This window comes from Epargyreus clarus, unplaced genomic scaffold (genome assembly GCF_041222505.1).
Source record: "Epargyreus clarus isolate Ecla_fem2 unplaced genomic scaffold, WU_Ecla_fem_2.2 ptg000033l, whole genome shotgun sequence".
NCBI lineage: Eukaryota > Metazoa > Arthropoda > Insecta > Lepidoptera > Hesperiidae > Epargyreus > Epargyreus clarus.
Genome location: NW_027332238.1, coordinates 1537844 through 1554155, shown reverse-complemented (window position 1 = coordinate 1554155; position 16312 = coordinate 1537844). Strand labels below are relative to the sequence as shown.

Sequence of the window (16312 nt, the reverse complement as noted above, 5' to 3'; positions counted from 1 at the left end):
ATGTATCAGTCATCAATTCTGCATACCTTTGAGATTTTTTTTATAAATCTCTCAGGTATGCAGGTTTCCTCACGATGTTTTCGTTCACCGTTTAACACGTGAGAATTAATTTCTAAACCCCTATTAACATCTATAAAATAAAATTGGACCCTCTGATGACAAACGCAACCCAAATGTAATATTCCAATGGACTAACGCTCACGCTTTTACTCACGCTTTGCAACTAGTCTAGTACAAAGCTTCTTACTAACAGCATGTATTCAACAAAACTCGTGATCAAGATCCAAGGGCCGTAGGGCCGCCTCGAGCAGCGAAGTGCCCTGACGGGCACTATTATGAGAAATAAAAAACGCTGAGGACGGCCACCGGGAGGGGTTTTAGTGCGGTAAAAATCCCACATAACCCAGCGTCGCTCCCACGTCGTCGGGTATCTTTTGAAGGTTTCCCCCTCGTCAACAAAAAAAAAAAGGGTCTCAGGGTCTAGGACTAAAGTCGTAGGAGGCCCGCGGCGGGAAGTTGAATGAAGGCCTAGTGTTAAAATTTTGCCAGTGATTCGGTGATTTCTTTTTCGCTGAAGGATACACACTTCATCGATTGTTTGGGGTTCTGACGTCCTTTTTTTAGCAATTATGCAGGTCCCCCAAGATCGGAGGCCCGGGGCGGACATCCCCTCAATCTTAAGCCGCTAGGGCCCTCTGATGACAAACGCAACCCAAATATAATATTTCAATAGACTTTCCCGCTTTGTACTCGCAAAGCTTCTTACTAACAGCATGTACCAGAACTCGTGATCAAGATCCAAGGGCCGTATGGCCGCCTCGAGCGGCGAAGTACCCTGACGGGCACTGTCATGAGAAATACTGTGACACTGTGGCAGATTGCTCTGCCACAGTGTCACAGTATTTCTCATGGCAGATTGCTCTGCCGCAGTGTCACAGTATTTCTCTGGGTCTAGGGTCTCTGTCCCTGTAGTTCCGGGACGAGAATAGGGCTACGGTATCCCCTGCCTGTCGTAGGAGGCGACTAAAAGGGGGCTTCCGGGGTTGCGGACGGCAAGAGTGGGAGCTCGAACCGTCCAGCAAGCGACCCCGGGAAGGACGGCGGTATGTGTGCTCGCATACCGTCGTAAACATCAGATGGTGTGGGAGGAGCGAAAACTGCTCCCCCAGGGCAGAGCCCGGTCGGGGCATCGCGCTTGGAGGGCCCCGGGCGCTGAGGACGGCCGCCGGGGTGTTTTAGTGCGGTAAAAATCCCACATAACCCGGCATCGCTCCCACGTCGTCGGGTACCTTTTAAAGGTTTCCCCCTCGTCAACAAAAAAAGGGTCTAGGACTAAAGTCGTAGGAGGCCCGCGGCGGAAAGTTGAATGAAAGCTCAGTGTAAAAAGTTTGCCAGTGATTCGGTGATTTCTTTTTCGCTGACGGATACACACTTCATAGATTGTTTGGGGTTCTGACGACCTTTTTTTAGCAACTGTGTTTAGAAGCTCCCCAAGATCGGAGGCCCGGGGCGGACCTCTTCCCCCCCCGCCGCTAGAGTTCTGCCACTTATAAAAAAGGCAGGTGTTGCTCGTAGCATTGCTATCGGCCCAGCTGTCACCGGTCCACAGTCCACATTTAGCCCTCCCCCTAGGGTGACGTCACATATTTTACAATTTTATATCGAAATTAAACAGCAGTTTTGAAATTATTTCTTATTTCCATTTGAATTATCCATTCATATAATATAATTGTACATATTACGTTTGGAATTTGACGTCCCAAAATTCAGGGATTAGTCTCCCCGTCTCCCCACATAGACTGGAGACGGGGGAAAACCAGCAATCTTCTTTACAGCAGCTATGCTTCATGCAATACTCTTCATCACCTCTGCGAGTCACTCTGTATAGCCATGTGACTGTAAATACAAATGTTGATTAAAATTAAAACTTTATAGACCACGTAAAACTGCTAGTCCGCTCTGAATATAGAAATGAATCGCGTCGTCACAACAAATTGTATGACTACACCTGCTCGCAACAACTTCAGAGCGGACTAGCAGTTTGGCTTACTTAATTTAAGAATAAATTTTATTGTATATAGTTATTGAAATATTGTTTTTAAATGTAAATTGACTTAACAATTCTGTATAATAAAAGTAATAAATGTGATTGTGTCGCATTTATTTTAATATTAAATATTTTCTCTGATCTTAATAATTATGCTATTTGTACATAATATAAGAGTAGCAGACGAGTATGCAGTCCACCTGATGGTAAGTGGCTCCTGCCGTACGGACATCTGTAATCCAGAAGATTAGATTTCTATCTGATGTCTATCGTAAATTCGCCGCTGCCCCTGAGGACTAAGCTGGAACACCTTGGAATGTCTCCCTTACTCTTCAGATCAAAACACAGCAGCGCTTAACACTTAAAACTTATAAATGAAAGTGGTAGAACCCTTTGTGGTTCGATTCCGGCGGCACCAACGCCTCACCTATTTCTACCTAACAACAGCAGTGTTAGGCGCTGCTGTGTTCCGGCTTGAAGGGTGTGGTAAGGGAGACAGACTTTTTCGAGGCGTTCCAGCTTAGTCCTCAGGGGTAGCGGCGCATCTGTGGCTGACATCAGGTGGGAATATGTAATCCTATCTGGGATTGATTACAGATGTCCATTGGCAGCAGTAGCCACTTACCATCAAGTGGACTGCGTGCTCGTCTGCTACTCCTATATTATATAAAAAAATAGGTGTGGCGGTGGTGCCGATAGATTCGCACCACAGATTTTCTGCATATCGTGATTACATAGTAAAATGTCGCATTCCACGATGTTTTCGTTATTTTTAATACATATTGATATATCTGCTGTTTTTATTATTGTCTATCGCTTTTTTACTTTATCATAACACCTGCTACAAATGCTCTACATCCACCCTGGGTTGACTTAGAGAATGCCACCAGGAATTATGTTTGCCCTTTTGTAGATTTCTTCTTAGAGGCATAGATTAGTAAAGATTACTCACTCCTAACAAGAAAATGTACCCAGTTTTGTGAATTGAAATAGTTACGTAAAAAAGTTTTGCCACGTCTCCGTGCTAAAATGTCCCTAAAATATTTGAAATAATTATTTATTTAATATGTAAATTACGCAGTATTAGTTATTTATTCCTAAATTTTCTCTAAAAATGTTTTATATTTGTCAAGAATTAAAAAAAAGAACTTACTAATAAGCCGCTTGCGGCTTCATTCAATTTCAAGGCGGCGAAGTATCTTTACTAATTATAGAGGTGATGCATTTTTTTCTTTAAAATAAATAAATAATTTTAGTCTTCAATAATTTCACCTTTAGTACCTCTCAATGCGTTGCAACGTTCGATTCATTCTAGCTAGTTTCTGACAGATGCCCGTAAGGCCCCGGGCGACCATATCCAATGCTCTGTAACTTCGTTGTGCGGCTTCTGCCCTTATCCTCGCTGACTGTACCAGGGCCCTTCTGGTTGCTTGGAGCGATACTGGTCTTCGGCGACGTGTAGGGGATTGCGGGTGGTTTGGGGGAGATCGGGGGTGGGGAGGGGGAGATTGGGGGTGGGTAGGGGGAGAGCGGGGGTAGCTAGGGACATATGGGGATGAAGGGGTGTCTTGGATATCATCAGGGCGCGGAGAGTACTGCGCACTCGATGAACTTGCTGAAGGCTGTTGACAGAAATATATATTTTTTTTTAATATAGTTTTGTTATATTAGAGTAACAGACAAACATGCAGTGATAGCCAAGTGGTTAAGAAACTCGGATCTCGATCAACAGGTCTGAGGTTAAAATCGATTTTCATTATGTGCACATTATAAGTTAATTATCACTTGCATAAACAGTGAAAAAAAACATCGTGAGAAAACCTACATACCTGCGATTTATAAAAACAATCTCAAATGCATGTAAAGTCTACCAATACGCACTTGTCCAGCGCGGTGGACTCTGGCCTGATCCTTCTCATTCTGAGAGGAGACCCGTGCCCAGCAGTGGGACAGTAGTGGGTTGATGATGATAAGAACATGCAGTTCACCGAATGGTAACTATACTATATGGCTACTAACAGTGCCGCCTTTGGATATCTGTAATCAATCCCAGATAAGATTTGATTCTCACATGCAGCCCGCACAGATGCGCCGCTACACCCTGAGGACTAAGCTGGAACGCCTCTGAAAAGTATATCTCCCTTATCACACTTCAATCCAGAACACAGCAGCGCTTGACACTACTGTCATAACAGATATAAGTATGGCGGTGGTGAATCCGAACCACAAAGGGTCTACTACCTAAAATCCATTGTCCTTACCTCTGGAAAGGGCTCCACTCTGCTTGCAGGGCCCTGACCAAAGTCCTCCCCGACAACTTGGAGGAACTTGCTCTCTATTTCGCTCAAGGGCGGCTCCGTGGACCCCTCGTCCCATGATTGTGAGCGTAGGACGGACGACCGTTTCTTCAATTTCGCCTTATAGTCCACCCAATACTAAAAAAATATGCATTTGTTTAAAAAACAATATAAGAATAGTTATTGTATATTAGTACAATATGCATTTGTTTAAATAACAATACAAGAATAGTTATTGTATTTTAGTAAAATATGCATTTGTTTAAAAAACAATATAAGAATAGTTATTGTATATTAGTACAATATGCATTTGTTTAAAAAACAATATAAGAATAGTTATTGTATATTAGTAAAATATGCATTTGTTTAAAAAACAATATAAGAATAGTTATTGTATATTAGTAAAATATGCATTTGTTTAAAAAACAATATAAGAATAGTTATTGTATATTAGTACAATATGCATTTGTTTAAAAATAAAAACACCCTACACTCACATCTCCACACTAGGATTCCCTGTGTCGTGGGTGCCATGGACACACACAGAGACAAATACACAAACACCCAGACCCAGAAACAGAAATCTAAATTCAACATTTAGATATCTGTCTGGCCGGGGATCGAACCCGGGACCCTCTGCGCTCCCACGCTCCTGCTCCGCCACGTGGGTGTTTAAAAAACAATATAATAATAGTTATTGTATATTAGTTGTTCACTTGTAGCAGTGATAGCTTAGTGGTTAAATTCGGCTTCTCGATCTAGGGGTCCGAGGTTCAAATCCCAGGCCTGCACCTCTGATTTTTCTAAGTTATATGCTTATTACAAGTTTATTATCACTTGCTGTAACGGTGAAGGAAAACATGGTGAGGAAACTGTAATCAGGAAACATATCTGAGACATCTTAATAAAAGTTCTCAAAGGTATGTGAAGTCTACCAATTCGCACTTGTCCAGCGCGGTGGACTATGGCCTAATCCTTCTCATTCTGAGAGGAGACCCGTGCCCAGCAGTGGGACAGTGATGGGTTGAGGGCAACTATTTAAATTCAGCCAATTTTTATAAATTTAATGTCATCGTATGTACTGCTTTTACGAATAATTGAATTGATCAATAAATAAATTAAATAATTATTTTATAATAATCAATCAATTGATTGAATAATAATACTTTAAGAACTTTTTATTCAAATCTTTTAGGAATGTAGGTTTCCTCACGATGTTTTCATTTTTTTTTGTTTTTTATAATATAGGAGTAGCAGACGAGCATGCAGTCCATCTGATGGTAAGTGGCTACTGCCGTCCATGGACATCTGTAATCAACCCCAGATAGGAATAGATATTCCTAACTGAGGTCGGCCACAAATGCGCCGCTACCCCTGAGGACTAAGCTGGAACGCCTCAGAAAAGCCTGTCTCCATTACCACACCCTTCAAACGGGAACACAGCAGCGCCTAACACTGCTGTTATAACAGAAATAGGTGTGGCGGTGGTGCCGCCGGAGTCGAACCACAAAGGGTTCTACCACTAAATTCTCATTCACCGCTAAAGCAAGTGATAATTAATATCTTATACGCACATAACTTTGAAAGATCAGAACGTGCCTGGGATTCGAACCTCGGACCCCTCGCGAGAGCGAATTTCAACCATGAGGCTTTTATAGTCCGCGCCAAGCTTCTAGTCCGTTGAAGTTGTTGCGCGCAGGTGTAGTCGGAGAGCCAATGCGGTCGAACACAACTACAAGCATATACTCCGTAGCAACGTAAGGGCACACTAACACAGCTATACCATCTTACTTCTTAATATGTATTAGTAAATATTATGGATTAGAAAGATTACTCACTCCTAACAAGAAAACGTAATCAGTTTTGACAATTGAAATTGTCACTGTCATCTATTTTCGTTTCGGAAAAATATTTAAAAAATGTAGTTTTAGAGCATTTACGAATGAAACGATTTCTCCGCACTTTTTCTTCGATTTCGTGGTTTTGCACCACTTAGCTGCACATGTCGGCATTGTTCCGCGTAAAGGACCATGATAGCCATTAAATGGCTGACACATTTGTCGGCCGTTTAAGCCATTTAATGCTTTCCTTCAATTACAAGGCGGTGACACTTTTCCTTCGATTCCGTGTTATTGCACCACTTAACTGCGCATGTAGGCATTGTTCCGCGTAAATTGACATGACAGCCATGAAACGACTGACAGAATTGTCAGCCGTTTAAGCCATTTAATGGCTTCCTTCAATAACAAGGCGGTGAGATATCTATACTTATCTATGTTACCTTAGACCAGCCTCTCCAATCCTTGTTAGCTCCGTGCCTCTCAGAGTTTAGAAGCTCAGCGACTTCCTTCCATGTTTTGGAAGCGTACTCCTTCGCTTCGAGAGATCTGTTGAAGGCACACGCGATGTCCTTGTGGGTATTTAGGAATTCCCATAACATCTCCAGCTGACGTCCTGAGACACGACGATTTTTGTAACTGAAATAAATTTATATACAGGGTGAATTTTTCAAATAGGCCTTCAGGGCCAAATTCGAAACTATAAGGATTAGCGAAAAATGATGAAAGGAGTTACGAGGCCGATTTTGATAAAAACTAAAACTGCATCATTAGTTTCTTAAAATATATTTTTCCCTAGCCGGGAATCGAACGAGTTCATTTTGGAAAAAAATACACTCTATATTATTCCACTATCTGATAATGTCGCTTATGAGGATCAAATTCTGGGAAGTAATGCTATGTTACAAATTAAAGGAAAAAGATTTTTTTAAAGAAAATACATTTTTTTTTCATACATTGGCATACTAATCCTTAAGGATTATACATAACATATGAATTAAAGACTTATGACTTAATATCCTTAAAGACTTGAAGGTTTGAAGGGTGTGGTAAGGGAGACATACTTATCCGAGGCGTTCCAGCTTAGTCCTCAGGGGTAGCGGCGCATCTGTGGCCGACTTCAGGTAGGCATATCTAATCCTATCTGGGGTTGATTACAGATGTCCATGGGCGGCAGTAGCCACTTACCATCAGGTGGACTGCATGCTCGTCTGCTACTCCATATTATAATATATATCATCTGATGTTAACTAGCAACTGCACATCATCATCATCATCCACCCATTACTGTCCCACTGCTGGGCACGGGTCTCCTCTCAGAATGAGAAGGATTAGGCCATAGTCCACCGCGCTGGACAAGTGCGTATTGGTAGACTTCACATACCTTAGAGATTTTTTTTTAAATCTCTCAGGAATGCAGGTTTCCTCACGATGTTTCCCTTCACCGTTTAGCAAGTGATAATTAATTTCTAATACGCACATAACTTTGAAAAATCAGAGGTGCGTGCCTGGGATTTGAACCTCGGACCCCTCGATCGAGAGGCCGAGTTTCTTAACCACTAGGCTATCACTGCCTGCATCAACTGCACATGGATACCCGCAACCCCTGAGGACTAAGTTGCAACGCCTCGGATAAGTATGTCTCTTACAACACTTCAAACCGGAACACAGCAGCGCTTTACACTGCTGTTATAACAGAAATAGGCGTGACGGTGGTGCCGGAGTCGAACCACAAACCCACAAGTTAGCGGACTACATTATTGTCGCTTACCGGGTGTTCGCAGGCCCGGTGTCTTTATTTAATCCTAACAATATTCCCTTATTGCATCGCTCACCGGGTCTTCGCAGGCCCGGTGTCATGTGTCCGTGAGTAGCAGTGTTCGCCGTTCCCGCTGTTATTATTCTCCCCGGGATACCCATCCGCCCCTCTCTCCCCCTCGTCCTCATCCACACTCTCCTGCTTCACTGTCACCGACACCTGGAACCAATACAATGCCAGACTGAAATACGGTTTTACAGCCGTAAACGAAAATGAAACTACAGTTACCGTTTTATATGAAAACGAGCTTTTGCCCGCGGCTTCGCTCGCGTTACGAAGTAATATTTTCACCCCCTATTTTATCCCCTTGGGGGTAGAATTGATCAAAATCCTTTCTTAGCGGATGCCTACGTCATAACATCTACCTGCATGCCAAGTTTCAGCCCGATCCGTCCAGTGGTTTGGCTGTGCGTTGATAGATCAATATGTCAGTCAGTCACCTTTGAGTTATATATATTTAAGAAAATTAACACATTTACAATGTTTTTATGTGAGAATATATAGGGTGAATTTTTCAAATGGGCCTTCAGGGCCAAATCCGAAACTTAACAAACAGGGCTAAATTAGAACTATAAGGATTATAGTTACTGATTTCGCCCTAAAGGCCCGTTTAAAAAGTTCACCCTGTATATGACATAAGCAGTGATAGCCTAGTGGTTAAGAAACTCGACCACTAGATCGAGGGGTCCAAAGTTCAAATCCCAGGTATGCATCTCTGATTTTTCAAGTTCAGGTTATGTACGTATTAGAAATTAATTATCACTTGCGTGGATGCTGAAGGAAAACATCATGAGGAAATCTGCAAACCTGAGAAATCTTAAAAAAAAAAAGTTTTCTAAGGTATATGAAGTCTACCAATACGCACTTGTCCAGCGCGGTGGACTATGGCCTAATCCGTCTTATTCTGAGAGGATACCCGTGCCCAGCAATGGGACAATACTGGATTGATGATAATGTGAGAATAAGTATGTAAAGTTAGGAGAACTTTTAAATTTACCTGCAAGCTGCTGTCGGGCATTACATTAACATCACATTCCTGGTGTACTGTCTCCTTCTTGACACAAGCATCAGTCCCGCGCAGTGCCCCCACTGTCTCTATGTGGATATCTATGGGCTCCTCCTTTATCATCACATCCACAGCAGCCTCTGTGTGCATACCGGGTACTATTACCTCCAACATGTCTTTAGGAGGTACAACTAATGGAATAGGGTCATATATAACTTGTACTGGAGTTTTTGTAACATTAGGCATTATTTGGAATACTGTGGTAAGGGAGATACCCTCCATGGTAGCAATGCTGTGGTCAACCACAGATAGGAATCCAATCCTACCTCGGATGGATTACACATGTCCATGGGCGGCAGTAGCCACTTACCATCAGGTAAGCAGCATAACAGCAGTGTTAAGCTGCTGTGTTCTGGTTTGAAGGGTAAATCGGTCCAGTGGATTAGGCGTGAAGAAGAGACAAACAGACAGAGTTACTTTCGGATTTATAATATTGGTAAGGATTGTGGTACATATTTTTTATTATTGAAATAAATAATTTTAGTCTTACAAATATTTAACTTTAAATTATCAAGGTTCACCAGTCAGTAATATCATTAAGAAAAATTGTTACTTTATTATTTAATGAGTGTTCACTTTTATCTTTTATTAGATCAGTGGTGTCACCTGCGAAAAGTACACATTGATTTTTTGTACAATTTGGGAGATCATTTATGTAAATTAAGAAAAGTAACGGTCCTATGATACTACCTTGAGGTATTGCATAATTATTTGGTTTCCTATATTTAGATTGCGAAATTATTTTTATAGGTCTATTTTTTACCAAATCTATTTTGGCGATTTCTGTACACTGTTGGCGGTCTTGTAGGTAACTTTTTATTAAGTCAAAAGGCAATTGACGAATGCCGTATTTTTCTAACTTTTCGATTAATTTTTCATGGAGTACAAAATCATATGATTTCGTCATGGTATCCTCTCGTTTAAACTCTCAGATATTATCTTTATTAAATTGAATGATGCAAGAGTACTCGAGCAATTTTTCCTAAAACCAAATTGCTCACTCTTCAGGATGTTGTTCTCATTAAAAAAGTTGGTAAACCGTGAATTTATGGGCATTTCCATAATTTTGGAAAATATGGATATTAAAGTTATGGGTCTATAATTATTAGGAAAGTAATGGATTGACAATATCTTAATTGAATATTTACTTATAACTTACTCTTACTAACTTCAAAACTTGTTTCAGGCAGTTCCTGCTCTGCACCTATTTCCAAGTCTTGTTCAGATACCTGAAAAAATGCATTTTTAAAACACTTTATTAGATTTTTTTATAATATGGGAGTAGCAGACGAGCATGCAGTCCACCTGATGGTAAGTGGCTACTGCCGCCCATGGACATCTGTAATCAGCCCCAGATAGGAGGCTATCTAAGGTGAGGCTACAAATACACCGTTACCCCTGAGGACTAAGCTGGAACGCCTCGGAGAAGTCTGTCTCCCTTACCACAACCTTCAAACCACAACACAGCAGCGCCTAACACTGCTGTTATTAGGTAGATATAGGTGTGGCGGTGGTGCCGCCGGAGTCGAACCACAAAGGGTTCTACCACCTTCATCCTACGTATAATATCATAACTGCAAAATGACAATTTTACAGGAGAGCGTTTCAAAGTTTCCAATATGCTAAAATGCGAGTAATATAAGGTATATATATTTTATTTTATACGCTTTATAACGTTACTTATGTCGATAAAACACATTAAAATAAGGCAATTAAAGCAATAAAAACGAAAAGGTACTTTTGTAGGTGGTATATTATACGCAGGAGGGATGGAAATGATGGTTCAAAAGTCCTTATTCGTGAATTTGAACTTGACGGGATAGATAAAATCTCCGTGACGGATGATTCGCTTACTTGTGAACGCATAATTTTTCGCATTCTATAAGCACGCACACGTTCTGCTGCTGTTTTTTTCATTGGTTTCTTTATTGACAAGCCTTGACGAATTTTTTCCGCTTCCCTGGCTGCTTTCTTTCGATTGAAATAATTTTTACAATGCTCTGCATTTGTTTTACCCATCTTGAAAACTGGAATAGAAATTGAACGGTGCTATTAATAGTTATCAAATCAAACCTAAAGAATCTTAGACTGATGAAAATTTGTTGTAAGAAGTATTAGAAATTATTAATAAATATTAAAATTTAATATTAATAATTAAATTTAATAATATATACAGGGTGAACTTTGTTAAAAATATGTATTGTCTTAAAATTGTGGCTTTTCCTTTAATCTATCACATAACATTACTTCCCAGAATTTGATCCTTATAAACGACACTATCAGATAGTGGAATAATATAGAGGGTGTAATTTTTTTCAAAATGAACTCGTTCGATTCCCGGCGAAGGAAAAAGATATTTTAAAAAACTAATGATGCAGTTTTAGTTTTTATCAAAATCGGCCTTGTAACTCCTTTTAGCATTTTTCGCTAATCCTTATAGTTTCGGATTTGGCCCTGAAGGCCCGTTTGAAAAATTCACCCTTTATATCTAAATTGAATATTTCCTTATACCTTACTTTTACTAACTTCGAAACTTGCATCAGACAGTTCCTGCTCTGCACCTATTTCCAAGTCTTGTTCGGATACCTGAAAAAATGCATTTATAAATACATTAGTCGTTTTTAGAGTTTCATACCCAAAAGGTAAAAACAGAACTATTACTAAGCATCTGCTATCTGTCCGTCTGTTAATTCATAATTCTTTATTTGTATAGAATATGGTTAACAAAGGTCTTATAGCTACAAATTTTCTCTCATTCTGCCGGGTTGGCGTGCAAATTTTGTACAATTAGTTATTAAAAACAATTTGCCAAGTTACGGGGCTCTTTCCCTTGAACTGTTCTGGTTTGAAGGGTGTGGTAAGGGCGACATACTTTTCCGAGGCGTTCCAGCTTAATCCTCAGGAGTAGCGCATCTGGGACCGACCTCAAGTAGAAATCTATTATCTGAAGCTGACTACAGATATTGGCGACGATCACCAGTCACCATCAGGTGCACTGCGTGCTCGTCTGCTATTACTATATTTGAAGGTGGTAGAACCCTTTGTGGTTCGACTCCGGCGGCAACACCGCCACACCTATTTCGGGTGTACTTCCGTTTAGAACATACCTCCAATCGATCTGAATTTTGGTACACATATGGATTTTGGCTCCCTAATTAAGAATACCATACTCAAAATACCCGCAAATTATATTTTCAAGGTCAAATTACTGAAAAATGATTTTTTTAATGGTTTTCCGCGTATATTGCAGCAAACATGAACGTTAGAGAAAAATGTTTCAAACAAAAGTTGTAGACGCTAAAAAGATCAACATTTTTTGTTTTGTATGTTTTCCGCATAAACCCAGTTGTTTGGGAGAAAAATGTGGTGCACTTCCGAAAACCCCCACGTCCGATCGATTTGAAACTTGGCTCGGACTTTCCTTTGGATGTTTGAAGACAACCCCTAAAGGGATTTTTGGCGCATACCCATAGTTACCGAGAAATTAAATTGTGAAAATTGCATTTTAGCACGCGCGTTATATTTATATAGTGCGGAGTTTTCTTTAGTCGGTAATGTAATTTTCCCTGTCCCAACCTAACCTAGCCAATAATATAGTATTGCGTATAGCCTAGCCTATAGTGTTTCGTATTGAATTGGTTAGGTTAGGTTGGAACATATAAGACAACTAGATGACCCGGTGAACTTCGTACCACCTAATTATGAGTGACTATCTGTACCTCGTGGTTTCACTCGTGTAATTTATGTATTATGTCCATAAACTACTGGTAAATATTAGGAAATGGCGACAGGAGAACAGGAAAATAAAAAATACAATTAAATAAAATTCACTCTACCTCTCTGCACTCTGTTATTTTTTTACCGACTTCAAAAAGGAGGTGGTTATCAATTCGGCCGGTATCTTTTTTTTATGTATGTACACGAATTACTCCGCCGTTAGTGAACCGATTTTAATAATTATTTTTTTATTGTGTTATTTTTTATTGTAGGTTCTAATGAAATTACAAAGTCAGTTCATCATTGACTATTTAAGGGTCTGATAATGTGGCTCGGAGACAAAATATGTAACTCCTCAACCGATGGGGATATTTGAGTTGTGTTTGAAGATATTTGGTGTAAGTTCTAACGAAATTGCAAAGTCAGTTCATCATTGACTATTTAAGGGTCTGATAATGTGGCTCGGAGACAAAATATGTAACTCCTCAACTGATGGGAATAATTGAGTCGTGTTTGAAGATATTTGGTGTAGGAGGTTCTAATGAAATTGCAAATCATTGACTATTTAGTTAGGTTAGGTTGGAACACATAAGACAATATAAAACTAAGCGGGCAGAGCGCGGCAGCGCCCTGCGAGCGGGCGGTTCCAATCAATGTAAATTCAGACCGTACCTTAATTCATGATCACGTTTATACAATTTTATATTGTATTAATATAAATGTTATTATGTCATCACTAAAAAGGGTAAAAAAAAAAATTAACAAAAAATACAACCGACTTCTATGTCACTACATAGTAAAAAATAATTCAAATAAATGTTGATTTAGTACATATTTCTGAAGTCGGCGCTCAATATATTTCGTTCGAATTATTTTTTACTTTGTAGTGACATAGAAGTCGGTTGTATTTTTTGTTATTTTTTTTACAAACACGCGAAAAGAAGTACCTATAACTTCAATAACGGTTTTTTTTAAAGAAAGTTTATTTACTTATAGTACTCTAATCGGGTTGTTGAATAGCTAAAAATGCTGAAACAGGTGTGTAAATAGAAAGGCGATTTATAACAGTCTTAAGGGTTGATCTAAAAAAACAAACAGTGACTCAGATGCTTCATTATGTCTTATGATAATTTTCTTAGTGCTCCAAATTAACGGATATTAAATTAAAGTTCCATACCCGATTAAACGACCCTAAAGGTTGATTTTCCAAAAACGGTGAAAAATGTGTTCTATTATTTTGAATCAAAAAGCTAAATTCCAATTTTCATAGACTTTGCTTCAAAATCTGCCGATTTCTAAACGAAGTGTCTTCTAAAGCCAAATGCAAATTTTTACAGTTTTTGCTTCCAAATTAACGGATTTTAATATAAAATTCCAACCCCTACTTAACCAACTTAAGGGTTGATTTTGCAAATATCGTAAAATAGATATTTAATTACTTTCTATCGAAATCCTATCAAATACCAATTTTCATATAGATTTGCATCAAAACTGGGGGACTTTAATACAAACTTTCAACTCTTATTTATTCACGGAAACGCGGTCGAACAGGATAAAAAGTATCCTATGTCCGTCTCCTGGTTCTAAGCTACCTCTCCACCAATTTTCAGTCAAATTGGTTCAGCCGTTGTTGAGTTATAAAATGCTTCACGAAAACGCGGTCGAACGGGATAAAAAGTATCCTATGTCCTTTTCCTGCTTCTAAGCTACCTCTCGATTAATTTTCAGTCAAATTGGTTCAGCCGTTCTTGAGTTATAAAATGACTTCACGGAAACGCGGTCGAACGGGATAAAAAGTATCCTATGTCCGTTTCCTGGTTCTAATCTACCTCTTTACCAATTTTCAGCTAAATCGGTTCAACCGTTCTTGAGTTATAAAATGACTTCAAGAAAACGCGGTCGAACGGGACAAAAAGTATCCTATGTCCGTCTCCTGGTTCTAAGCTACCTCTCCACCAATTTTCAGCCAAATCGGTTCAGCCGTTCTTGAGTTATAAGTGGAGTAACTAACACGACTTTCTTTTATATATATAGATAAAACTAAGCGAGCAGGGCGCGGTAGCGCCCTGCGAGCGGGTGGGTCCAATCCAGACCTTACCTTTATTCATGAGCACATTTATATCGTACTCAAAATACCCGCAAATAATATTTTCAAGGTCAAATTGCTCAAAAACGATTTTTTTTGATGTTTTTTGTGCTTTTTGCGATAAATATGAACGTTAGAGAAAAACGTTCCAAACAAAAGTTGTAGACCGTAAAGAAATACATATTTTTTGTTCTATGTTTTGTGTGGACCCAGTTGTTTCAGAGAAATATAGCAGCAAAAAAAATCGTTTTTGAGCAATTTGACCTTGAAAATATTATTTGCGGGTATTTTGAGTACGATATTCTTCATCTGCGGGTCGAAATCCATAGGTGTACCAAAATTCAGATCGATCGGAGGTATGTTCTAAACGGAAGCTTATCCCCTATTTCTACCTAACAATAGCAGTGTTAGGCGCTGCTGTGTTCCGGTTTGAAGGGTGTGCTATGGGAGACAGACTTTACCGAGGCGTTCCAGCTCCTAGTCCTCAGGGGTAGCGGCACATCTGTGGCCGACCTCAGGTAGAAATATCTAATCCTATCTAGGGATGACTACAGATGTCTATGGGCGACAATTACCACTTACCATCAGGTGGACTGCATGCTCGTCTGCTATTTCTATAACAAAAAAACAATACCTCTTCTTTCACAATACTCCTATCATCCTGAGTTAGAATGAGAGGATCATCTTCTGGTTCTCCGGAAGTCACATATTTTGGACTTGATATAACGGAAGAACCACTTGAACTCGCATCACTTTCATTTGGATCTATTATTTCTGTCATTAACTTTTTACACTGCCCATACGGTATACAAAATTCTGGGGCTCCTTTCCTTTTCTGTGCTCGATTTCGCTCATATATTGTAGGCGTTTTGGCTAAAATAAAATAACTTTTTCACATAACTTATAGTTCGCGCCAAACTGCTAGTTCGCTCTGAAGTTGTTGCGAGCAGGTGGACAGACACAGAACAGACAGCAGGACCCTTTTGGTCGAGAGTGGCAAGGGATAGGGTCTATTGGAAGGAATTGGAGGAGGCTTATGCCAAAAGGCACACCGAACTTAGGGACTTCCTGTAACCCTAGGTTTGAGGAATAAAAGGCTATAATAATAAAAATGAAAAAGGAAAATATTTTATTTGTATCAACATAGTTAATGTTATCGCCAAACTGCTAGTCGGCTCTGAAGTTGTTGCGAGCAGGTGTAGTCATACTATTTTCTATGGCGACGCGATTCATTTCTATATTCTGAGCGTACTAGCAGTTATAGTCCCCATAAAACTGCTAGTACGCTCTGCAGTGGCGGATTTCCCAGCAGACTGAGTAGGCTTCAGCCTAGGGCGGCAGATTTTTGGGGCGGCAAATTTGGGGACCGAATTTTTTTTTTGTTAAGTAGGAAGCTAGTTCTTTCATGCCTTGTCATGAACTGGCGAGACGAGCAAAAAACA

The 16312-nt window shown here is 39.8% G+C and overlaps 1 protein-coding gene across 4 annotated transcripts in view; it reads right to left on the bottom strand.

Moving 5' to 3' along the window:
• Window positions 1–1700: 1700 nt before the first annotated feature.
• The window catches only part of LOC140755482 (uncharacterized), a 33060-nt gene continuing 18448 nt past the window's right edge, over window positions 1701–16312 (bottom strand). Inside the window, exons 3-10 of one of the 4 annotated variants that reach the window (XM_073090755.1) lie at window positions 15505–15743; window positions 10227–10296; window positions 8999–9147; window positions 8018–8160; window positions 6626–6821; window positions 4309–4482; window positions 3320–3669; window positions 1701–1896 (exon numbers count right to left, since the gene is read on the bottom strand). In XM_073090755.1, coding sequence (XP_072946856.1) covers window positions 3322–3669; window positions 4309–4482; window positions 6626–6821; window positions 8018–8160; window positions 8999–9147; window positions 10227–10296; window positions 15505–15743 — 1319 coding nt within the window. In that variant the 3' untranslated portion in view covers window positions 1701–1896; window positions 3320–3321. Of the gene's footprint in view, window positions 1897–3319; window positions 3670–4308; window positions 4483–6625; window positions 6822–8017; window positions 8161–8998; window positions 9239–10226; window positions 10297–10921; window positions 11095–15504; window positions 15744–16312 lie in introns of all 4 variants that reach the window. The other 3 variants (XM_073090754.1, XM_073090756.1, XM_073090758.1) reach the window with 3 other exon arrangements.